Source organism: Pelophylax lessonae (assembly GCF_965119305.1).
Source record: "Pelophylax lessonae genome assembly, chromosome: 7".
NCBI lineage: Eukaryota > Metazoa > Chordata > Amphibia > Anura > Ranidae > Pelophylax > Pelophylax lessonae.
The window spans coordinates 147,894,570-147,921,456 of record NC_138774.1 but is presented as its reverse complement, the minus strand read 5'-3'; the positions used below and the strand labels follow the sequence as shown (position 1 = coordinate 147,921,456).

Sequence of the window (26,887 nt, the reverse complement as noted above, 5' to 3'; positions counted from 1 at the left end):
TCCTTCAATCCAACTGCCCTCAGCTCAGGCATGCAGGCAGAAGGGTGTATTTAGATGAGAAAACTCCTCCTCCAGATGAAAAAATTCCAACGAAGACTTCTGGAATGGATGGCATCATTCTGGCCTAGGCAAGAAACCAGGAAGAAACTGAAGAAACCTAAAATAAAGTTTAAAATAAGTAAATATAATATACCTGAACCACTTTACGACCGCCCGCCACAGTTATACTGCGGCAGACAGCTGCTCCTGCGCGAACCGCCGTAGGTATACGTTGGTTGCGCGCAGGCAGCTAGGGGGCAAGGGTGCACCGCCGGCAGTGCACTCACGCCCCCATTAGTCAGCGGGGAAGCCGATGCAGCGGGCAGGCGGCTCTGATTGCCGTCTGACACCCGCAATCGTTCCCCACTGAGAGAGAACGGTCAGCTGTTGTAAACACAGCTGACCGTTCTTCACCGTGGAATGATCACAGAGCTCCTGTGATCCTGCTTTACAGGATCACAAGTCTCTGTGATCATTTCACAAGCCACACCCACCCCCACAGTTAGAAACACGCCCCTAGGTACACATTTAAACCCTTGATCACCCATAGTGTTAACCCCTTCCCTGCCAGTGTCATTATTACAGTAACTGCATATTTTTTAGCACTGGTTACTGTAGTAATGTCACTGGTCCCCCCCAAAAGTGTCAAAAATGTCAGTTAGGGGTCCGATCTGTCCGCCGCTTTGTCCCAGTCCTGCAAAAAATCGCAGATCGCCGCTATTACTAGTAAAAAAAAGCTGCAGAAGATATTTTGGGTGCCTTGCAGTGATCTGTATGGTGAAGGTTCAGACATGGAAGCTGTAGCTGGGCCTTACAAACCTCTTCTGAATGGCAGGCACAGCTCTGGGTGTCACCTTTTAGGCCAAAGGACACTGCAGTGTACGTTAGGTGCTGTGTTTAAACACTTTACCGCTGCTCACTAGAGCTCTACTGCGGCAAAGTGGCTGTTGTAGGTCTGACGACGTAGACCTACGTCGGCAGACACTCCCCCTTCTCGGCGGCGCGCGCGCGCCGTCGGAGGCTCGCTCCCGCTGTATTCAGTCACAGCGGGAGTCGGGCCAGGGGAGGAGTAGCGGCAATCGCCGCTGCTCTTCCCCGATCATCGGGGAATCGATTCTGGAAATCCGCCCGCTTGTGTAAACAAAGCGGGCGGATCTCCTAAGTGACAGGCAGGGTCAGATTGCAGGGTTCAGCATAGCTGAACCTGCGATCTGTCCCTGTGTCACTCAGTCACCTCCCCCCACACATGTCAGTAAGCATCAGGCATACATTAACCCCTCCCTCTCCAATAAAATTAACCCCTTCCCTGCCAGTGTCATTATTACAGTAACTGCATATTTTTTAGCACTGGTTACTGTAGTAATGTCACTGGTCCCCCCCAAAAGTGTCAAAAATGTCAGTTAGGGGTCCGATCTGTCCGCCGCTTTGTCCCAGTCCTGCAAAAAATCGCAGATCGCCGCTATTACTAGTAAAAAAAAAAAAAAACACTAAAAATGACATAAATCTTTCCCTTAGTTAGTAGACACGATAACTTTTGCGCAAACCAATCAAAATATGTTTTTTTTTTGGGGGGGATGTTATATAGCAGAATGTGAAAAATATTGTTTTTTTTTGTTTTCAGAATTGTCCCTCTTTTTTTGTTTATAGCGCAAAAATAAAAATCGCACAGGTGAACAAATACCACCAAAAGAAAGGTACAGCGTTGCACAACCGCTCATTTGTCCATTAAAGTAACGCAGTGCCGAATCACAAAATATGGCCTGGTCATTAAGGGGGCAAATCCTTCCAGTCCAGAAGTGGTTAAAAATAGTTCACGTTGATTGAAAGAGTGAAGTTCAGTTTAAATCACACATAGAAAGAGGTTCTGAAAGTTTGCTGAATGTCAGATTCACTGCTTTATGAATATATTACTGAGTGTAATCGGCAATATACGCTCATTATGATGATTTTATAAAACTATGAAGCCAGGCCTTGGATTGTGGAAGTCTGGTGAATATTGGCCCAGTCTCTGGCTGTGTGTACAATATTCCCAGCACTGAGCACTATTCCCGTCTGTGTCTCTCCATGCCGTGACTCTCCCGGCCTGTAGGTGGCGCCCGTCCCTGCACGCACACCCCACACAGACAGGAAGAAGGGCCGGCCTGTCTCTGTTAGTCCCGGGAAAAGCTGCGACATTTGCCTCGTCCAAAGGCTGGAGATGCTGAGCCGGTGAGCTGGATTTCACTGGCCTGAGTCAGCACTGAGCGGAGGGAAGACTCCCGGAGATGGCTGGTGGTCTTCCCCTGTGAGCCGTACATAGGAGGCCGGAACCCTCGTGTGCACCATGTCTGAGGGCCTCTATGAGAAGTTCCTGGCCCCAGACGAGCCCTTCCCCCTCCTCTCCCAGAGAGGCAGCATCAGTGAGGAGGGATGTCTGGATGGCAGTGACTTCGGCTGTCAGCTCTCCTCCTGTCACCGTACCGACCCCCTTCATCGATTCCACTCTAACAGGTGGGTGTACAGCAGGCCACATACTCAGGATTTCCACAAACAGCACAGGACACATGGCTACACCCCTATACATGGCAGTCATCAGACACAGGAATATACTGATATACATGGCAGTCATCAGACACAGGGATATACTGATATACATGGCAGTCGTCAGACACAGGGGTATACTGATATACATGGCAGTCATCAGACACAGGGATATACTGATATACATGGCAGTCATCAGACACAGGAATATACTGATATACATGGCAGTCATCAGACACAGGGATATACTGATATACATGGCAGTCATCAGACACAGGAATATACTGATATACAGTGGGTACGGAAAGTATTCAGACCCCCTTAAATTTTTCACTCTTTGTTATATTGCAGCCATTTGCTAAAATCATTTAAGTTCATTCTTCTTCCTCATGAATGTACACATAGCACCCCATACTGACAGAAAAACACAGAATTGTTGACATTGTTGCAGATTTATTAAAAAAGAAAAACTGAAATATCACATGGTCCCAAGTATTCAGACCCTTTGCTCAGTATTTAGTAGAAGCCCCCTTTTGATCTAATACAGCCAGGAGTCTTTTTGGGAAAGATGCAACAAGTCTTTCACACCTGGATTTGGGGATCCTCTGCCATTCCTCCTTGCAGATCCTCTCCAGTTCTGTCAGGTTGGATGGTAAACATTGGTGGACAGCCATTTTTAGGTCTCTCCAGAGATGCTCAATTGGGTTTAAGTCAGGGCTCTGGCTGGGCCATTCAAGAACAGTCATGGAGTTGTTGTAAAGCCACTCCTTCGTTATTTTAGCTGTGTGCTTAGGGTCATTGTCTTGTTGGAAGGTAAACCTTCGGCCCAGTCTGAGGTCCAGAGCACTCTGGAGAAGGTTTTTGTCCAGGATATCCCTGTACTTGGCCGCATTCATCTTTCCCTCGATTGCAACCAGTTGTCCTGTCCCTGCAGCTGAAAAACACCCCCACAGCATGATGCTGCCACCACCATGCTTCACTGTTGGGACTGTATTGGACAGGTGATGAGCAGTGCCTGGTTTTCTCCACACATACTGCTTAGAATTAAGGCCAAAAAGTTCTATTTTGGTCTCATCAGACCAGAGAATCTTATTTCTCACCATCTTGGAGTCCTTCAGGTGTTTTTTAGCAAACTCCATGCGGGCTTTCATGTGTCTTACACTGAGGAGAGGCTTCCGTCGGGCCACTCTGCCATAAAGCCCCGACTGGTGGAGGGCTGCAGTGATGGTTGACTTTCTACAACTTTCTCCCATCTCCTGACTGCATCTCTGGAGCTCAGCCACAGTGATCTTTGGGTTCTTCTTTACCTCTCTCACCAAGGCTCTTCTCCCCCGATAACTCAGTTTGGCCGGACGGCCAGCTCTAGGAAGGGTTCTGGTCATCCCAAACGTCTTCCATTTGAGGATTATGGAGGCCACTGTGCTCTTAGGAACCTTAAGTGCAGCAGAAATCTTTTTGTAACCTTGGCCAGATCTGTGCCTTGCCACAATTCTGTCTCTGAGCTCTTCAGGCAGTTCCTTTGACCTCATGATTCTCATTTGCTCTGACATGCATTGTGATCTGGAAGGTCTTATATAGACAGGTGTGTGGCTTTCCTAATCAAGTCCAATCAGTATAATCAAACACAGCTGGACTCAAATGAAGGTGTAGAACCATCTCAAGGATGATCAGAAGAAATGGAAAGCACCTGAGTTAAATATATGAGTGTCACAGCAAAGGGTCTGAATACTTAGGACCATGTGATATTTCAGTTTTTCTTTTTTAATAAATCTGCAAAAATGTCAACAATTCTGTGTTTTTCTGTCAGTATGGGGTGCTATGTGTACATTCATGAGGAAGAAGAATGAACTTAAATGATTTTAGCAAATGGCTGCAATATAACAAAGAGTGAAAAATTTAAGGGGGTCTGAATACTTTCCGTACCCACTGTACATGGCAGTCATCAGACACAGGGATATACTGATATACATGGCAGTCATCAGACATAGGAATATACTGATATACATGGCAGTCATCAGACACAGGGATATACTGATATACATGGCAGTCATCAGACATAGGAATATACTGATATACATGGCAGTCATCAGACACAGGAATATACTGATATACATGGCAGTCATCAGACACAGGGCTAGACTGATATACATGGAAGTCATTGGACACACGTGTGAGTAAAATAGATTTAATGCTAGATCTGGTTTTAAGAGATTACTTCTTGGGAGAAACCTGGGCCTACTATTGCTTACCTTCCTCTGAAAATTCCCATTGCCTGGCTATTCTGCCGGTCCTCTGACTTTGTTACTTTCTGATCACTGACTTGGAATAAGTGTTCAGATCAGTAATGTCAGAGTAAAGTCAGGATCCCTTAACTGCAGAGGGTCCACATGACAGGCATGGAACTGGCTAACTAGCACGTGCAGAATGAAAATTAGCCATGGCAGTGTCAGTGTATCTCCCAGGAAAGGTTTTCTTAAACTGACCAAAGTTTTTTGAACTAAAAAAAAAAAACAAAACAAAAAACAAGTCTTGCTGGTGTTGGGCTTTAAGTGCTTGAGATGAAGATGTCTGGGTCCCGGGTAGACAGTGAGGTCCTGGAACATGTGAGGTATTATTTCTGTTATCTTGTGAAGGCATTTCAAAGATTTAATGACTCTCCAATTGTACTTTACAGGTGGAATCTGACATCTTGTGGAACTAGTGTGGCAAGTTCTGAATGCAGCGAGGAATTATTTTCCTCTGTCTCAGTTGGGGATCAGGATGATTGCTATTCTCTTCTGGATGACCAAGACTTCACTTCCTTTGATTTGTTTCCAGAGGGTAGCGTATGCAGTGATGTCTCGTCATCCATCAGTACATATTGGGACTGGTCTGACAGCGAGTTTGAATGGCAGGTAATTTGCCGAATTGTGAAATTTTACAAGTTGAAACCCACTTGCATCTCCTGCTCTTGTTCACAACGTTTAGTAAGAATTGAGCTACTGCAGAAAAAATACAGATTTAATTCTTTTTTTTTTAATTCTTTTTATTTCAATATGTGCATAAAAACTAACATTACAAACATCCTTTCAACAAAAGGGACAAAACAATATAAAATAAAAAAATATATACAATATGCAAATAATTATCTGTTTACTTAGTATTCATAATCTCTTTATGCCAAGGTATATCCATTTAGCTTAATTGATCGCCGTTGTCCCGGTGTGCCCCAACCCCTTGCTCCATTGCATTCATAGATTTATTTCCTCATCATACTATGTGCATCCCTCTATATCCTCTTGGTTATCTCCTTATATTCAACCATTGGTTAATGTTGATTGACTCCAATTATCCCAAATTTTATTATATTTCGTTGAGCATCCTCTATGCATATACAATACTTTTTCAAATGGTAAAATCTGATTTACCGCTCTTATCCAGTTCTTAACAACAGGGGGCTTCACTTGAATTCACTTAACTGTGATTGTTTTCCTTGCCATAAACAGCGTTTCTCTAAGCATTATCCTGTGATATCTAGACCATGTTATTTCATCTAATATACCCAGCAAACAGGTTTCTGGGGTCAAAGGTACAGGCATATTCAGGACAGAGGATAATATTTGAATTATTTCCTGCCAGAATCTTGATATCACTGGACAAAACCACATAATATGTATAAAGTCTGCCCGCTTAGCACTGCATCTCAAACATTTAGGAGATGCAATGCTTTGCATTGCATAAAGTCTACTTGGAGAGAGATATGATTGATGTAGCATATATAATTGTATTAACCTATTGTTTGCTGCTGGCGATACATATAAATGGGATGAACAGGCTTCTTTCCAATCTTCATCAGTTAAATTGGGAATTATTTCCTGCCATTTTGTTCTTATTGCCAAGGGATTCATTCCTGAATTAACCCTGGTTAAATGTGCATATATTTTAGAGATTAATCCTTTAGGGCCCTGGGACCTAAGGATACTAATCATTGGATATCTAGAGATCCCAGGTCCCAAAACTCCAAATTGAACTTGTAACGCATGCCGCAACTGTAGGTATCTATATAATGAGGTATGTGGTATATCATATTTCATTTGTATATCTGAAAAAGAGTACATATGTGTTATGTCATATACGTCTGCAAGGACTGATATCCCTTTTTGTTCCCAGAACTGATACTCTACCAATTGTTTCAGTTGATTAAACATTGGGTTTCGCCATAATGGGAGATCCATGTTTATTTGTGTGTTTCCCTCTATACGTTTTGCCTCTCTCCATATTGTACGAGATAATGTTAACATTGGTATTTGCTTATATTTTAATTTATTCAAAGGTGTTTCTAGGGCTATAAGTAAATTATCGATTTGTAAAACATGAGCCAGGTGTGATTCTACCATCTGTGGTGTTCCTGGTACTATCCATCCTGTAAGATGTTTAAGTTGTCCAGCGAGATAGTATCTGTATATATTAGGAAGTGCCATACCTGCTTCTGTTTTAGCTCTGAAGTGTGGTTAACTTTATTTTATTTCTACCCTTTCCCCAAATAAATGTGGTAAATAGGGCATCTATTTTTTTAAAAATAGTTTTAGGGACTATAACCGACATATGTGAAAAAATGTATAAACATTTAGGTAATAGGACCATCTTGATTAAATTTATTCTCCCTGCAACTGAAAGTGGTAATTTAGCCCAAGTAGCTAATTTCGTTTTAATTGTTGTCATGAGTGGATTAAGGTTAGCCTGTAAAGCTGCTTGTGGTAATCTTGTAATATTTATTCCCGGGTATTTGAAAGAGGACACTACCTTTAATAAACTTGAATCCTTGCATAGTGTGAGTAGTTGTGGTTGCAATGGCATAAGGGAGGATTTTTGCCAATTAATTTTAAGGCCTGAATAAGAACCAAATAGTTCTATTATATGCATAGCTGCTTCCAATGATCCATGTGCATCATTTAAATATAAAACAAGATCATCAGCATATAATCCCACTATATCTATCCTTTCTGCCAATGTAATGCCCCGTACAGAAGGGGTTTGCCGAAGTCGAAGTGCCAAAGATTCAATAGCTACTGAAAATAAAAGTGGTGATAGAGGGCATCCCTGCTGGGTGCCTCTATATAACTGTATGGCCTTGGTTAAAAAGCCATTTACCAACAGCTGAGAAGTTGGATTTAGATACATTATTTCCACCCAAGTACAGAATTTCTCCCCAAATACAAATGCCCTAAGCACTGCCTGCAAAAAGGGCCATTCAATAGAATCAAAAGCCTTTGCTGTATCAAGAGAGGCCAAGACACTTGAGTCTGGTAGTTGATCTCTAAGCTGAGCTATAAGTTGTGTTCTTCGAAGATTTATAGATGTGGATTTTCCTGGCATAAATCCAGTTTGATCTGGATGTATTACATTGTTTAATCTATGGGCCAAATTTTTTGCAAGAATTTTGTAGTCTGTATTTAATAATGATATGGGTCGGTATGAAGCACAATCTGTTAAATTTTTATCTGGTTTTGGAATTAGTACTACTGTAGCTAAATACATGGATTCAGGAAGTCTTTTTACCCTGAAAGCTGCATCAAATACTTGAACTAGCACTGGGGCAAGAATATCCACGTATTTACTATATACTTCTAACGGAAGTCCGTCTGGTCCTGAAGCCTTTCCTATTGCTAGACTTGTTATTGCTCTTCTTACTTCTTCCTCGCTTGGATTACAGATTTAATTCTAGAAGTCACCGTGAATAGTTACCACGGTGCATGCCACTTTTTTTTTTTCAAAAGGTTAACTCTCACTCTCAGGAGAGTAAATACTATACTACTAAGTGCCACATGGGACCTTTTTGGTTAGTGTCCATTACCTTCCTTTCATGCCTTTGGGGTATGCAGAAATACCCTGCCTTGAGTAACTTTCAACTGTGCAGAGTAAAGCTTACCATCTTTTTTCTCTCTAGTTACCTGGAAGTGACATAGCGAGTGGTAGTGATGTTCTGTCTGATGTGATACCCAGCATACCCAGCTCTCCCTGCCTCCCCTCCAAGAAAAAGAACAAACACCTGAATCTTGACGAGCTCCCATGGAGTGCTATGACAAATGATGAACAGGTAATACCAACACCACACTTTATATATTTTCTTTTCATCTGTGGTTTAGAAACCTGTTTAGTTCTCCCAAGATTTATTGTAAATCTTTCTATGCTACACTGGAGTACTAGCTGAGAAGATTGTTTCTCTAGACATCAGTAATTGTGTCTATCCCACCAGTGCTGCTTACGTTCTCTTCCTTTTATGCTTTTGAAATGGATTAGTGATGTAAAGCTGGTCATATATGCCAGCTTTTCTGTTAAAGTGGTAGTAAACTCTTTAAAAAATAAATAAAGAAATAAGTTTCCCCCCTGCAAAGCAAAGGCATAATGTGCTAGTATGCACCACTGCAGAGGCTTCCATCTTCCCCCGATCTTCCTTCTCGGTTTACGGGCTGTGGCCACTTGATTGGCTGAGCCTCGATGTCGTCCCTTCCGGCACACAGCTCTGAAGGAACGGCACAGGTATGCTGTTCTCTCAGCGCGTGTGCGCCAGTGACTTCACCAGCTACTGCTGGCTAGAATACCTTCTAAACTATGCACCTTTTAGGAGATATTAATTTTACCTAGAGGTAAGCTTTATTATAAGCATACCAGTAGGTAAAAGCAGACAATGACAGTTAATACCAAAGAAACTGTGTTTTACCTACCTATTTGGGCTTTGAACACACAGACTCCTTCAGCTGTCTGTACATCTGTTAGGAGGTGAGTAATGTACAGTTGAAGAAATGCAGCCAAATGCTCCATATATACACTTATTACCAAAAGTATTTGTAATGCTGCCTTTATATACACATGAACTTTAACCTCCTTGGCGGTAATCCCGAGCGTGACTCGAGGTTGATTTTTTCTATCAGGAGCGGTAACCCCGAGTCACGCTCGGGGTAGATGTGCAGAGAGCGCAGCGGTGTTCTCTTACCTTCTCCTGGCGATCCAGCGATGATCTCTCATTGCTGTGACCGCCAGCCGAGAGTCCCGCCGCTCCTCCGTCCTCCGGTGTGATGACTTCCTAGTTCCGTCCCCTGCAGCAGCTAGCTATATATATATATATATATATATATATATATATATATATATATATATATATATATATATACACACACTATATAATGCATGAATTATAATCTAATCAATAATGTAAATAATAAAATTACATTATTGATTAGATTATAATTCATGCGTTTGTGTTTCAAATTTATCACATCTGGGATGTCTACTAGACTCTTGTTTTGGTCAGGTTTAAGTCAGTAATTACTAAGAATTGTAGGCCTATAATACATAACGCCAAATTTCCATGAAAAGAATTGTACCGCTTTTAGTATGTAATTCCTGACAGAATCATACCGCCAGGGAGGTTAATAGCATCCCAGCCTTTGTCCGTAGGGATGAAATAATGAGTTGGCCCACCCTTTGCAGCTATAACGGCTTCAACTCTTCTGGGAAGGCTGTCCACAAGGTTTAGGAGTGTGTCTATGGGTATGTTTGATCATTCTTCCAGAAGCGCATTTGTGAGGTCCTGCACTGATGTTGGAGGCAAAGGCCTGGCCCGCAGTCTCCGCTCTAATTCATCCCAAAGGTCTTCTACCAGGTTGAGGTCAGGACTCTGTGCAGGCCAGTCAAGTTCCTCCAACCCAAACTCGCTCATCCATGTCTTTTTATGGACCTTGCTTTGTGCACTGGTCCAAATCATTTGGTGGAGGAAGGATTAGAGTGTTGGGTTGTTTTTCAGGGGTTAGGCTTGGCCCCTTAGTTCTAGTGGAGGGAATTCTTAAAGCGTTAGTATACCAAGACATTTTTTACAATTTAATGGTCCATACCTTGTGCTCAAAGCAAGGTCCCAAAATACATGGATGTATACTATACAGTATAGAGGTCATTTAAATAGTTTGTAGGTTCTTCCATATGGCACAAATATATTGAATTTCTTCTTGAAGAGAGGGTTGACTTCTGGTGCCTGGGCAGTAACGAGTGTAATGTTTTATGATCATGGCTATGCCTACGTGCCAGAATGTCAACCGGTGTGTGCCCTGTGTCCTACATGACTTATTGCCAGCACGTTGGCTGTTTACATCTTCACTGATCTCAGGATTCTATTACGATTATTCTATCAACAATTCGATTCTGCGATGCATTCTGATTAATGCCCACGGTATTTATCCGAAATTTCAAGCAGAAAAACTAAATTTTTTTATTTGCATTTGCTCTTAGCGCAATATCCTGTTTTGGGGAGGGTAATTCTTATAACTATCCCAAAAGAGGGCTACAAGGTGTTCACTTTCAGTTCATTACAGAGAACAAAGGGGCATTCTTTACAGACTGACTCTCTCTCAAACTAGTTCTGAGCTGCTCAGTAGATTGTTCTCAAAGACCTGAAATGCTGTTCTGTCCAAAATGCACAAAATATGTGACAGTGACAGAGGGATGGTAGTGGTGGAGGAATGGGATCAGACAGAGGGATGGTAGTGGTGGAGGAATGGGATCAGGCAGAGGGATGGTAGTGGTGGAGGAATGGCATCAGGCAGAGGGATGGTAGTGGTGGAGGAATGGGATCAGGCAGAGGGATGGTAGTGGTGGAGGGAGGGAATCGGGCAGAGGGATGGTAGTGGTAGAGGGATGGTAGTGGTGGAGGGATGGGATCAGGCAGAGGGATGGTAGTGGTGGAGGGATGGGATCAGGCAGAGGGGTGGTAGTGGTGGAGGGATGGGATCAGGCAGAGGGATGGTAGTGGTCGAGGAACGGGATCAGGCAGAGCGATGGTAGTGGTGGAGGAACGGGATCAGGCAGAGGGTTGGTAGTGGTGGAGGAACGGGATCAGGCAGAGGGATGGTAGTGGTGGAGGAACGGGATCAGGCAGAGGGATGGTAGTGGTGGAGGAATGGAATCAGGCAGAGGGATGGTAGTGGTGGAGGAATGGGATCAGGCAGAGGGATGGTAGTGGTGGAGGGATAGGATCAGGCAGAGGGATGGATTGTAGTGGAGGGATGGGATCAGGCAGAGGGATGGTAGTGGTGGAGGGATGGGATCATGCAGAGGGATGGTAGTGGTGGAGGGATGGGATCAGTCAGAGGAATGGTAGGGAGGGGATCAGGCAGAAGGATGGTAGTGGTGGAGGGATGGGATCAGGCAGAGGGATGGTGGTGGAGGGATGGTAGTCTAGAGAAGTGTTTCTCAACTCCGGTCCTCAGGGCACACTTAACAGGCCAGGTTTGCAAGAAAACTGAAGTACATCACAGATGATATAATTTGCTGCTCAGTGATTGCAGTATTCTAGTCTGCATCTCCCCAAGGTAATACTTAAAATCTGGCCTGTTAGTGTGCCCTGAGGACCGGAGTTGAGAAACACTGGTCTAGAGAATGGGATCAGTGATAGTGGCACTCGCTTGCTCTGTGTCAGTTAATTCCCTCTCCTGCATGCTTTGTGTGTGTCTGCCTCTCTTCCGGTGCCTCCAGGGATGCTTCTGCTCATGTGGGGTCTCCTCAAACTCCTCCCCTTCACTCTACTGGCGGTCAGCTCATCAGCTGACTTTCTGCTTCAGTGTCCATCTGGAAGGGGAGGGCACTTTAGTCACCAGGCAGGCTTTGCCTCTGTTCAGAACACTGTACGGAGCTCAGGATGACAGCTATCAATTTGGCCGACTCTCGGCATTGATGCAGATTTGCAAACGTCTGAATCGCGATGCATCGATGCTGCGATTATATTTAACACCCCCTACTTTTTAGTCATTTTTTCATCTTTCCATCGATTAAATCTTCTGCCCTTGTTTTAATTTGGATAGTAAAACTTCTCTCTTTTCTGCCAGTAAATACCTTATACAGCCCACTTTTCTCTTTCTTGTCTTGTCATTAGCCTAAGCTAATGACATCATGTACAGCTCTCTCTCTTGTGCGAGTTTGTCAGCAAGAGAGGGAGTGATGAGCCATAGGAAAGCCAAAGAGAGCTGCAGAGCTAGAGGGGGCTGGATGAGGGCGGAGACTGTAGCGATCCATGTGTATTTATCCAGAGAGTAGCAATGTGCAGGCAAGCAGTGGTGTGTATATGTGTGTGTATATGTGTATATATAATATATAATATATATATATATTGGGACATCGACACAATTCTAATCTTTTTGGCTCTATACACCACCACAATGGATTTGAAATGAAACAAACAAGATGTGCTTTAACTGCAGACGTTCAGCTTTAATTTGAGGGTATTTTACATCCAAATCAGGTGAAAGGTGTAGGAAATACAACAGTTTCTATATGTACCTCCCACTTTTTAAGGAACCAAAAGTAATGGGACAATTGGCTGCTCAGCTGTTCCATGGCCAGGTGTGTGTTATTCCCTCATTATCCCATTTACAAGGAGCAGATAAAAGGTCCAGAGTTCATTTCAAATGTGCTATTTGCATTTGGAATCTGTTGCTGTCAACTGTCAATATGAGATCCAAAGAGCTGTCTGTTAAAGGCAGAAACCTGAGAATCTGGCAAAAGCCCAGTAAGCTGTGTGTTTTTTTTTTTTTTGGCTGCTAATTCAGTGAAATGTGTTTTTCTTCTTTTCTGATCTTTAATACTTTGTTCCCCTAGGTTGAATACATTGAATATCTCAGTCGAAAGGTCAGCACAGAGATGGGTCTACGAGAACAGCTTGACATCATAAAGATAATTGATCCTACAGCGCAGATCTCCCCTACAGACAGCGAATTTATCATCGAACTGAACTGTTTGACTGATGAAAAACTAAAACAGGTTTGTTGGTCAGCTCTCATATAGACAAAACTATGAAATGAAGATTACACAAAAAACAGTTATCGGACACAACACATTACTCTGGAGAAACTGGATACTGCTTATAGTTTTGACTTCCATCCAATAAAATTGCTGACATGGTTTGCTAAGTGGTCATGCTACTGTCTGTGTTTGGGTCTTTGCACACTGGAGACTTTAGCTCCTTTTTTTTTTTTTTTTTTTTTTTTATTTTTTTAATCCTTCAGTCTTAATTGTACAGTACAGAATACAGGAATTCTATTCTTTAACCATGGGTTATGTAGGCCACCTTCAGGTGATTAGACACTGGCAAAATAAGTTTTACTAGGGCCACCCCTAGCGCTCACTGTGAGGGGTGAAGCCTGAACCCTTAATGGGCAAGGCAAGATGAGGTTTTCTTGTAATGTTTGGACTGATTCTGGCTATATACAATTCTCAGTGCATAGCATTCAAGCAGGATGCATAGGCACAGAAATGGGGAATCATTAGCTGTGTGTTACTCTCCATTATTACAAGTCTCTGATGCCCTCAGTGGTAAAAGTATGTACATTATAAATTTGGCTGTCTCTTCCCATCTGTGCTTTGTCTCGGGATGATGACATGGCTGCCACACGCCTCGTGGCTGATGTATTTCCACCCATTATATCAGCTGAAAATCATTTGCTGCACTTCCTTCCACCTTCTGCTGCAGAGACACAGGCAAGGAATATAGTCCGTGTTATTGCAACTCCTAAATTCTGGACATGCAAAACCCTATTTTCTCTGCATCCATTCCATGAGTACCCCGCTGAGGATCCCCTCACTTAGCAATGGTGGATCATAGTCGCTAGGGAGCTGGGACAACTAGCATGCACTGTGCCAATGGCCTACAGATAACTTGAAACGCTGCTCACAGTGATTGCTCTAGGCTAGGGTAATAGCTATGTCTTATTATGACGACACCTCTCCACCCCTGCCCTCCTCTGACTCTAGCTCCCTCTCAAGCTCACATAATGTGCCTGTATGACAAAAGCAGGTTTGGAAAACTTTCAGCACTCTTGGCGCCTTGCTAACCTGATAGACAATGATGGAAAAAAGCAAAGGGGACCCAGAGATTGTACTGGGTGCAGCAGAGCATTTTTTAACCCCTGATAGACGCAAGCAATGAATTCTTGGCAGTTGCTGTCCACTGTAGACACACTGGTCAATGCAGTATAAACTAGTCTTTGTCTAGCAGCACCCGGGTCTCAACAGCTCAAACAAACCCCTATGTGCGCTAAATAATAATAATAAAATAAAAAAATTGGCTTTTCCTATCCATGCACAAATTGAATGTACATTATAAGGATTGGCCTAATTCTGAAAGGATATTCATCCTCTTAAGCTTTTTGCTGAAATATATATCCTATGGAAAAGGAATTTTAGAAGAAATGGACTGTTCCAATAGTAGAGCCTGCCATTTCAGGCCTGAAAAAAAAAATGCTATTCCGTTCCTGTTGATAATGATCCCTCTTTTTAGAGATTTATTGATGGACATTTTAAAGGCCTCCTAAAGGCTTCCTTTGACCTTCCAGGTCCAGCCCTGCTGCTGGCAGTTGCGATCACATCTGCCTGCCAGACTAACTGGACAAGATGGATGAATAGAAAACCTGAACCTGTATTTGATGACCCAATTCTCTTCTAACAAGTGCAGCTAATGCTCCTGGCCTTATTTGTTTTGTGTGGACCTCTAGAGCATGTAATTCACCACATCTCTAGAGTTAATGCGCAGGATGGTTACTTATGGTGACTTATGGTTACAAGCTTGGTCTAAGGCACATCTAATGCATGCCCCTTGATGGCAAATGCCTATTTGGGCAATTCCTTGATAAATTCCTCAATGAATTTGCTTGGAAAAAGTTAATCCTACTCCATAAGAAAAAGCCTAAGTCTGCTACTACTGCTGAGCAGTGGGGACTGTGTCGCTCTCCTCAAACATTGTCAAAACCCACTCTTGATACTTTTGTTGCCCAAACTGGTCAACTAAGCTCACCCAGAAGCCCTCTTCAAAATGAAGGGGTAACCACTATGTCAGTTTGCATTTGCACAAGTCTGGATCTGAGACATCCTTAGCCTCCTGGATCCAATCGTCCTTTTAAATGGGGTACTGAACAGAATCTCTAGCTCTGCCGCTTCTTGCTTCCTGCCCTTCAATTTGCCAGCATCCAGCTTAAAACAAGCAGATTTCCGCATCACTGTGCAACAACTCCAGTAACTTTATTTTTTGGTAATGTGCAGGAGGGAGGGGGGGATGAGGCAGGAATGAGGACCATAAAAAATGGGTTTTGCTTCAAGATAAAGAATTTACAGGCAATTAAGCTCTCCTTTTTCATCTTTTACTTGCCTGTTTGATAAAAAAAAAAAGCAGAACAATTTCTATTTTGCATTTCCTGTCCTGGTAAACATATAGTATAGGACTACGACTTATTTAAATCATTACAGCTGGGTTATATGCAGCTATCTTCAGGTGGTTGGACCTCCCCTTTTGTATAACCCTTTCCACTCTGTTGGCTTTCATTTTGCTAGTGTTTCTAGGTAATGGATTTATTTTGTCTACTGGGAGTAGCTTGGCACCTTTCATTGTTTTTAGCTTTTACACTCTGAATTTCTTCCGAGCTTTTTTTTTTCATCACATAGGTACACCAAAGCCACTGTGGCTTTTTATGCAGCTTCTGGATTGGTGGCCTCCCCACCAGTTCCCTGGGGACTGTACCTGGACCCCATTTGTGTATAGATGTGAGGATGCTCTGTATTTCTTTGCACTAAATTCAGCTGTTAGTGCTCCCCATGGCATGTAGTATAGCTTGTAGAGTTTGAGAATTTCTGGATGTAACCCCTCACATATACCTAGTGAAGTGAACAGCCTCAGATGATACAGAGATTAGACCAATCGCCCTACATAAGTTTTATTTGTAGATCTGTTGTCCTCCGCTTTGTACTCTGTTTAGAATGTGAACATAGTGTTATAATCTTTTCGGTTCCAGCATTGGGTGTGGAGTCTTGTCGTACACTTTGCCGACTGCTCATTGGAGGAAAGGCACCCCCCCCCTTCCACATAGGCAGAGGAAGGAAAAAACATGCAGAGCTGTGCTGTGAATAGACCTCTATGAACCCACCCGGACAAAATTTCCAGCTGCTTTTATCTCCTGTGTCAGAAAACTTGTCAGAAGTTATGCTAATAAAGGAACGGAGCTGCAAAAAACACCAGGCTTAGGGCTTTAGAGAGAGATAAGTAAACACTACAGATAAATGTGTCCACGTTAGATTTCATGAATGAGGTTTACATCCACTTTAAGTTGTAGAAGATGGAAAACAGATTAAAAGTGTTGTGTCCATTTTGTCTTGTATATTGGCCATTTCTAGTTTTGTGTAATAGCTAGAATTTGCAGCAGGAAAGATTACTGAAAAAGAATGAAGAATGATCTGAATATTGACTGGTGCCAAAGAACATTAAAATCTAATCTGATGCAGTTATTCTGAGTTTTTATGAAACACATTTCTATGTAAAACCTTATTTTCAAGAACTTTTAAATTGTATTCTGTTCAGGGCAGTGCATGGTCTTCCTATAAGCATGTACTACTTGGATGTGCATACATCTGTGTAAATCTGGTGCGTATTTCAGGATGTCCTTGATTTTGACAGGCTGCTGGCAGTATGCTGTAAGCTGCACCTGTGACCATGGGCAAAGAATTATGCCTGACTGTACGCTGCATGACCCTTTTGTGGCCGTGTGCATGTACTCTAAAGGTTTATGGAATAATTGCAAACAATTGTGCTTGATGGTGGCCAGAATAATCATGCGCATTTTCATTTATCCTTTTAAGGCAGAAATGCAAGAGTTGCTGTGAATAATTAATCTATTTCAATGATAATATAAAAAACTGCGCTTAGGACTATTCGAATAAAAGTAGATAGATGCAGTAGATGGATAAAATAAGTTAAATACAGTAGATGGATAAAATGAGTAAAATTGGCGCTGCCTAGTTAGGAAGATGTAGTGGGAGATAGTTAACGTGCAAATATGCTGAGGTAGGAAAATGATGCACTGAATAAAAATGTAATGCCCTTTCCAAAGAAAAGGAGATGTACTCTCTGATGGTAGATAAGCAATATATAGTGTGAAGTGCAAATTAAATATAGTACACTGTGGTGCAGTGTGGAAGAAACCACTAGTGTGGATATATTGTGGCAAATGTGACCTGTGGTGTCACCAGAAAAGATGTGCGTAAATGTGGTGATATAAAATGGTGCTCTAAACAAATATAAAATATAGGCAATGTGTTAAATGAGCTACTATAGCTAGAAAATTATAAATACATTAGAACATGTTAAGCAACACAAATGTGACCACACAATATCTAAATAGTAAAATCAATAAATATACTCAAATGTAAAGTGCTAATATAGGGAAGAGGTCTATCCCAAAATATTGGTGACACGTAAATAGAATAAATAGTAGTGACTGGACTCAAATAGAAGTGACAAATAGCTATGGTGAAAAATAGATAATATAAATGGTGAAAAAATGTCCAAAGTGAGGCCAGTGCCCGTGTGGGTATATGAAACACGATAAAATATGCAATAAGCAAGCAAGTCCGTTATTAGCAGCAAATGACAGTTTTCAATAGAGAACATGCAGTGGGTGACCCCGTGGTGGGCGGTGAGGTACTTGGTGACCCCTCTAGTGAATGATGCACTCACCAGAGATACCCACCCCACACAGGGGTATAGAGCGGGTATATATGGGAATCCAATGTATGGCTCCTGATGTCCTCAGCTGGTCCTGGGATTGGGCGTCTGCAGAGGAGGATTCCTAAGTGGGGAGCGCCTGGGGTCTATGTGGAAAACTCGACCGTAGACTGTGTGTATACCGGATTCCACCAGGGTGTCACTCGTATAGGACCGGGATTTTAAAGCAATAAGAGGCACATAGTGTAATCTCGTTTGAACAGGGTAGTTTATTAATCAAATAAGAGAGGTACTCGCATATATTAAAGGTAAGAAGTGCTCTATTTTGATATTTTGGGATAGACCTCTTCCCTATATTAGCACTTTACATTCAAGTATATTTATTGATTTTTTACTATTTATTTAGATATTGTGTGGTCACATTTGTGTTGCTTAACATGTTCTAATGTATTTATAATTTTCTAGCTATAGTAGCTCATTTTAACACATTGCCTATATTTTATATTTGTTTAGAGCACCATTTTATATCACCACATTTACGCACACCTTTTCTGGTGACACCACAGGTCACATTTGCCACAATATATCCACACTAGTGGTTTCTTCCACACTGCACCACAGTGTACTATATTTAATTTGCACTTCACACTTTATATTGCTTATCTACCATCAGAGAGTACACCTCCTTTTCTTTGGAAAGGGCATTACTATTTCAAATCTGATAGTTCAACTCTTGTAGTAGATCTGATTTAAGTCTGCATGCTTCCCTCTTCCCATTTGCATGACAAGTATGGATTTATTCATGTTCTCAGGTCAGGAGCTATATCAAGGAGCATAGTCCTCGACAGCGATCCACACGAGAGAGCTGGAAAAGAACCAGTTATAGTACAGCCAGCACAAGTGGTGTGAGCGGAGCCAGCGTGAGTAGCAGTAGTGCGAGTATGGTCAGCACAGCCAGCAGCACTGGTTCTAGTGGCGGTCACTCGGCTTCTAACTCAAGTGCCAACATGAGTCGAACTCACAGTGACAGTAATCTGTCTGCCAGTGCAGCAGAAAGAATAAGAGATTCAAAGGTAAGAATACTTCTCTAATTGCCACCATTTCCTGTAAATTGTTGTATATGTAATTGAGACTGACTTTAATATTCATTACCTCCTTTTAAGGGCGAAAAGTGCAAACCTAAGTAAATGAATGGCCATGTTTTGACTTTCTTTTATTTCTATATGTATTGGCCAGTATTTGTTGCAGTCCTGTAATTTATTACTTGTTGTTTATGTAGCGTTGTGTGACTGCTGGGCTGTCAGTGGAATACCACAGTTATATATGTAAATGAGGCCAGATATTCATAACCTCTTTTTAAGGAGTAAGGTACACAGTTTGCAGATCATAAGGAAATTCATGATTGTCTTTTGAACTTTTTTGATTTATAGGAAAATATAATTTCTTTGACTTCTTATACACTTTAGTATTGGTGTAATGCAGAGGTTATTTTTTACCTTTATCAAAGTACTGAGGTATTTATTGAAGCATTACAATTGCCTACCAATTGTAAGGGACCACATACAAGACTTTAGTAATGAAACTGGTATTATAAGTAGTAATCAGCATGGATTCATGAAAAATCGTTCTTGCCAAACCAATCTATTAACCTTCTACGATGAAGTGAGCAGCCACCTAGATAAAGGTAAGCCTGTGGATGTGGTGTATCTGGACTTTGCAAAGGCCTTTGACACCGTTCCCCACAAACGATTACTGTACAAACTAAGGAAGGTAGGTATGGACCATAAGGTGAGTACCTGGATAGAGAACTGGCTCCAGGGGAGAGTACAGAGGGTGGTGATTAATGGGGAGTACTCGGATTGGGCGGGTGTGGAAAGTGGGGTCCCCCAGGGTTCTGTCCTGGGACCAATCCTGTTTAATTTATTCATAAATGATCTAGAGGAGGGGATATCTAGTACAATCTCAGTATTTGCAGATGATACTAAATTAGGCATGCCAATATCTTCTATGCAGGATGTGGAAACCTTGCAAGCAGACCTGAACAAAATAACGGGGTGGGCAACTACATGGCAGATGAGGTTTAATGTTGAAAAATGTAAAGTAATGCACCTGGGTGCCAGAAACCAGAAAGCAAGCTACTCACTAGGGGGGGAAAAGGACTTGGGGGTACTGGTAGACAACAAGCTTGGCAGTGGCATGCAATGCCAAGCCGCCGCAAGCAAAGCCAACAGAATACTGGGATGTATAAAAAAGGGGATTCACTCCAGAAATAGAGATTATTCTCCCACTCTACAAGACTCTGGTCCGGCCACATCTGGAGTATGCTGTCCAGTTCTGGGCACCGGTCCTCAGGAAGGATGTGCTGGAACTGGAGAAAGTCCAGAGAAGGGCAACAAAAATAATTAGGGGAATGGAGGACATCCGCTATGAGGAAAGACTACAAGCACTGAACCTTTTCTCTCTGGAGAAAAGACGATTGAGGGGGGATATATCAATGTACAAATACTGTACTGGTGACCCGAGCATAAGGAACAAACTATTCAGAGAAAGGAGGTACAATAAGACACGTGGCCACTCACTAAAACTAGAGGAAAGGCGGTTTAACCTTAAAGTGCGTAAGGGGTTCTTCACTGTAAGAGCAGTAAGGATGTGGAATTCTCTTCCACAAGCAGTCGTATCAGCAGAGAGTAGATGGACACCTTAAAGACCACAACATACAGGGGTATACAATGTACGACTAAAAGCAAACACACACACGCATTCATAGGTTGAACTGGATGCATAGGTTGAACTGGATGGACTGATGTCTTTTTTCAACCTTACTAACTATGTAACTATGTAACTATGTAACTAAGTATGTACAACCTGGTGTGGATCACCAGATTTTGGTTACTTTACGTGTGTTGATATAACCGTTACTCTAAAGTACTGAAGACAAATGTTTTTTTTTTTGTTTTTTTTTAAATGTAGGACTTTGCCAGATTCATTTCTATAAATTAACACTTTGATCAATTTGGCAAGCAGAAACTTCCACAGCCTTTCTGAAGTACAGACTTGTTGGGAACCTCTGATATAATGTAACATACTAAGAAAATGTCATACATTAGGAAATGTAAACCTTTGTAAAATTATAGTTTCAGCAAGTGATCCTCTCTTTTGTATAGCTGATGTAATATGTAAAACTGTTGTCTATTCTCTTTTTTTTATAAAGTGTTTGACACCTGGATCCCCTTCAGCCCCCAGGTCAACCTTCTGGGCTCACCCCGACTGGCTTTTGAAAATATGGCAAAAAAAATGCCGTTACCCATACTCACCGCGGCCAGATGCCTGGTAGCCTTCAAACGGAAAAGCTTTGAGCTGCCATGTTGTTTTGCTTTCTTATATCTAGCAAGGTTACTTTGCGGTATAAACAAGGAAGCTCAGACCTCTGCAGGGTATAAATGTACTTTTACTAAGCAAAAGCATGCTGTACATACAAACTATTACAATATTAGGAACATATCACAAGACTGGCAGATATAACAATGCCTAACACATGAACAGCCTATGGTCTGTAAACAGCAGAAATACGCTTCTTAAACATACAACCCTTGTCCCAAGAATATCAAATAAAATACTTAGCTCTGGTCAGCTTCCAGTGGATCTCTGAAACAAACAAGGCATTGCAAAATCCTGGCTGCATCATGGCTGTCCCCACAGCTGATCCTCCAGAGAGAGAGAGAGAGAGAGAGAGCGAAAGGCAAAAGGGCCTTTTTCTCATGCAAATTACTTTTTATAGCCCTGTATACAAAAGACCACCCACAGGATGTGGTCATTCCTCTTGACCATTCCTCACTCATTTTGTGCATCAACACATGGTTGCACATCCCCCACAGCCACATGGCTCATTAAGTATGCATCGGCCATTTTAAAACCACCTGTGGGTGAGAGAGATTATTACACGTGTATGGGAACATTTTGTAAGAAATCCACAACTGATACAATCCACCTCTTGATCCCATACATTGGCAATAATTACCAGCATTACAAACAATTGCATACATTTCTACTTTACAAAATCTATGGCCTGAAAATCTAAACTCCATATTATGGCAATAAAGTCACTACAAATAGACCATTGCAGCACATGCCACCTGTTGAATCTATAACATATGAATCTTCAACATCTTTTAAAGCCTTTGCCAGGAAAGGGCAAAAATAACCCCCCCCCCCCCCGTTTAATGGGAGGAAAATATTCCCTTTCGACCCCCGTATCATCAGTGCGGTCAGACCAAGTCCCTGGCAGCTACAACGTTACTTTAAATAGGGTTAGCCATGTCCTTGGCAGTCTGTGGAAAGAAAATCCCAAATGATGAAAGTTCCTTGTCCTCCTGGTAAATGCTCAGATGTAAGTCCACTCCAATTAAGCCACCATCAGGAAATCATCTGCATCTTCCTCAGGCTCTCATCTTCTGGTCTGTTCCATCCCATCCGGTTTGGTCATCTGTCCTGCCCTGTTCACCTCTCGATGCTCAGTACCTTAATAGAATTAAAGACAAAGCGGATTATATGTTCCTTCCACCTGTGCCAAAAAACATAGCTCACTGCTCACATTTAACTGCAAAACTGTTATAGGGTGCCCACTGTTGCCCGGTTACATTTTCACTGAAAGGCTTTGACTTCCAACGAAAGGAATAAACTTGCATGTCTCTCCGTGCTGTCCTGCGAATACTAGCCTGCTGTTGTCCAATCATCACAGCATGTATCTAGCAAAATGCCCCATTCTATGACAGCAGAAACACTTAATGTGGCTAAATAAACTATTCCCATTTACTTGTTCCCACTTCTGAAACAAAGCTGGTGTAGGGATGCCATCTATTTCCTCTCTAGGGACCCCCGCCTTAAGTAAATCAGTCCACATGTTTCTTCTGGAGACCATAGGCCTTGTCTTCCTTGCAGGCTTAGGGCCTTTTGTCATCATTAGAAATGCTTATGGGGGCTGCACACCGCTCATTCAAATCTTCAGCTCTGCCTACAGAAGTTTGAACACACTTCAAAGCCACTGCAGGTTTAACTTTACCAAAATCATTCACCTCGCTTGCAGTGTCTTCGGTCACCACTGCAAGCTGCTCCTTGGGCTCAATTTGGGTAGGCCCCTTTTCTACTTCATTCACTTCATCAGAATAGGACACATAGTCATCATCTGAAACTTCAAACTCTTATCTTCTCATCCTCATTGGAGGAGACATCCTCACAATCCCAGTTTTGGGATGTGACAATGGCACGTACCCTGGCTTTACTAACAGGTTTTCGGCCCTTCCTTTCCCTTAAGGCATTAATTGATTTGGTCATGCGGGCTGCACACCGCTCTTGCAAATCATCAGCCCGACTAGCAGTTGAACGCACACACTCTGAAGCAACTGCTTGTTGGCCTTTTAATACCTTAAGTTCATCCTCTGCCTTCTCCCTTCTCTGTGATTCTGTATAGAGAGCATGTAGAAAGTACCAACCCACTGTGGACACTGTCCTCTTCTCTGCTTTACTTACACCAAACCCCTTAAGGCTAAAATCTACAAAATGATCTGAGACTTTATCACCCCAAGTCTTGTTCAAGGGAGAAGCATACTTTGCAAATACTTTAGCAAGAGGCTCTCACTCATGGTTTCTGGCCCAGATAGGTAAGCTGCACACTCCCTTCTGGACACCAGACCTCTCTGCAGCCTTGCTTTTCTTAAACAGCTTACACAGCATTTTTACCTAGCACAAGCTACACAATACACCACAGAAACAGGTCTGCTTCAGTTGAATTTATAGCGCAATCCCGACACGAGCCCCCAACTGTTTTGCTTGCGTATATCTAGCAAGGTTACTTTGCGGTATAAACAAGGAAGCTCAGACCTCTGCAGGGTATAAATGTACTTTTACTAAACAAAAGCATGCTGTACATTATTAGGAACATATCACAAGACTGGCATATATAACAATGCCTAACACATGAACAGCCTATGGTCTGTAAACAGCAGAAATACGCTTCTTAAACATACAACCCTTGTCCCAAGAATATCAAATACTTGTCTCTGGTCAGCTTCCAGTGGATCTCTGGAACAAACAAACAAGGCGTTGCGAAATCCTGGCTGCATCATGGCTGTCCCCACAGCTGATCATCCAGAGAGAGAGCGAAAGGCAAAAAGGGCCTTTTCTCATGCAAATTACTCCTTTTTATAGCCCTGTATACAAAAGACCACCCACAGGATGTGGTCATTCCTCTTGACCACTCCTCACTCATTTTGTGCATCAACACATGGTTGCACATCCCCCACAGCCACATGGCTCATTAAGTATGCAGCGGCCATTTTAAAACCACCTGTGGGTGAGAGAGATTATTACACATGTATGGGAACATTTTGTAAGAAATCCACAACTGATACACATGTCTTGTGGAACTCTACACTAGAATTAGATATTAAACTAACCAAACCCTACTGATCATCTCATTGGTACCCTTGAGCAGTTCAATAAAGTCTGGGAGATGTGGCATCTTAAGGAAGACCTAACATAGCTGTCTTCCCTTTTTTTCATTTTCTCATTACTCAGAAAGCCTTTTATGTCCTAAGGTTTATTTATTACTATTTTTTTATAGAGGGATTCAACTGGTATAGTATATGCCTAGTTACATTGGTCCAAGCTGGGCTAATGTAACTATGTGAAAAAGGCCATACCTGGAATTATTTAACCACTTTTCTCCTGGAGTGGTTTTTTTTTTTTTTTTTCTTTTTTTCCTTTTCAATTTGTTCAAAATCTGCTTTTTTTTTTTTTCTCCTAGAAAAAAATACTTTCAACCACATTCCATGATGTATATTGTGAAAGCAGGCGCTCTGTAAAATAAAATGGTGGCAGTTGCAATTTTTTATGTTGCACAATATTTGCCCAGCTGTTTATCGAATGCACATTTTTAGGCAAAAAATACACTAATTTGAATATTGGTGCACACAAACACACTATTCTAATACCAGTTTCTAGGTAAAATTGTAAATAGATACTAAACATGACAAGCCTTTAAATTGTGCACGCTTGTGAAATCACAGAAAGCTATGGTAGTCAAGATTCAGGTGGGTGGGGTGGCACCTTCATAGCACTGTGTAAAAGTGATCGAGTAGCTCTAGAGCCACCCAAATTAATACCAAGCTTATGTCTGCAGGAGCAGTCACGAGCCTGTTATAAACCCTTAAACTAGGATGTTTATAAATGTATCTTTGGAGACAAGGGGTTAAACAACCCTCTCAATTCCAGTTCTTGCATATCCCCAATAGGTCATGTTTTTCCACAATAGTAAAGGCTGTGGTAATTTCTGGCCCAGTGACATTGACTGTCTAAATCCCTTGTGTAAGATTAAGGGATAAGATCATTTAAAAAAAAAAAAAAAAAAAAGTGTGCATTTATTTTTCCCCTAAGGTGCCTGGAAAGCATTGCATCCGTGATCATGGGTGCAATGCCAGACACCTGCAGACCAGCCCTGCAGCTTTTATGCCCATACCTCCATACAGGCTGTAAATGAACTACTAAGCCGCTCATTAGCAACCTCGCAGTCAGCTACAGTGGCTGACAGGAATTGTAGTTTGTGCATCCACAGAAAACTGTGAATGAATGATGCGGCTGTGAAGATCCCTACTCGCTGTCACAGGGAGAGGCTGCAGCTGCTGGAATATGTTGCGTATTTCAATCTAAATATGGGTGGAACATGTAACCTGTACCAAAAGGTGAACTTATCCTTTTTAAGGTATATTTTTTGGCCTTAGCTGTATCTTTTTGCCAATCTAGTATTCCATGTCTTGATTTTTCGAAACAGGCTGTTAGGCTCACCTACAAATAGTTTCCAAACTGCTTTATGGGAAGTCATACTCTAATCCAACCTTTCTCAACCTTTTCAGCACAGAGGAACCCTTGAAATAACTTTCTGGTCTCAGGGAACCCCTGCTAGAAATGACTAGATCTACATCTCATGATACATTAGTGTGATGGTCAGTGGGAAGAGTGCTCTTTACAGATAGCTAAAAAGATAATTGGTGTCAGTGGGAACTTATCTGAGACAGAAATTGCTTATTGCTCAAGGACCCCCTAGTTCTGGAGGAACCCTGGTTGAGAAACCCTGACCTGATCTCTATACATTGCCCTCCAAATGACCACAGGAGCCCAAAGAAGTGGAACTTGTGCTCTTAGTCACCATGCTTCTTGATAAATGCCAACAAAAGGTGTTGTCTTCTGTAGGATCTGCTTTGTTCTGTTTTTAATTTTTGAAGCAGGGTACTACCCTTTGCTTTGAGGTGCACCTTGTGTTTGGTCATGTGCTACAATGTCGAACACAATACTAATAATCATTCTGTGCAAATTAGTGGTAGGAAAACTTTTTATATGTTGTGTTGCTATATGCTTTTCTGTATCCTAATTTACTTTGTATGTTGTGTTTTAATTTAGAAACGGTCTAAGCAAAGAAAACTGCAGCAGAAAGCACTGCGGAAGAGACAGCTGAAGGAGCAGAGGCAGGCTCGGAAGGAGAGACTCAGCGGCTTGTTCCTAAATGAAGAAGTGTTGTCAGTTAAAGTCAATGAGGAAGATCATGAAGGAGAAGTAGATGTACTTATGTGACAAGGGTGAACATAGCAGTGTTCTTCGTAAGTCTCTATAAGGCCAGGGTATTTAAGTAAACTAAAATATAGAAAAATGGGGTCTCCTATCATATGGTGTAGGATCTAATTTTTAGGTCTCCCAATGTGTGCTGTTGCCCGTGTTTCCTACTTGCCACCAAAGTATAGAGGCTAGTATAAATATTATAATACAAAG

At 42.0% G+C, this 26,887-nt stretch overlaps 1 protein-coding gene across 1 annotated transcript; it reads left to right on the top strand.

Annotated features, from left to right (window-relative positions):
- The first annotated feature begins 2,167 nt into the window (after positions 1–2,167).
- Positions 2,168–26,847, top strand: FAM199X (family with sequence similarity 199, X-linked). Its single transcript, XM_082264011.1, has 6 exons — positions 2,168–2,529; positions 5,234–5,453; positions 8,486–8,635; positions 13,183–13,344; positions 18,883–19,143; positions 26,522–26,847. Exons 1-6 carry the CDS (start codon positions 2,363–2,365, stop codon positions 26,690–26,692), a joined length of 1,131 nt encoding a protein of 376 aa, XP_082120137.1. The 5' UTR covers positions 2,168–2,362; the 3' UTR covers positions 26,693–26,847.
- Positions 26,848–26,887: the final 40 nt, after the last annotated feature.

Excerpts from the sequence above, each read along its gene's own strand:
- FAM199X (XM_082264011.1), top strand. The coding sequence starts at position 2,363 with ATGTCTGAGGGCCTCTATGAGAAGTTCCTGGCCCCAGACGAGCCCTTC. Across the intron at positions 2,530-5,233 it reads CATCGATTCCACTCTAACAG|GTGGAATCTGACATCTTGTG; the intron begins GTGGGTGTACAG and ends TGTACTTTACAG. Across the intron at positions 8,636-13,182 it reads CTATGACAAATGATGAACAG|GTTGAATACATTGAATATCT; the intron begins GTAATACCAACA and ends TTGTTCCCCTAG.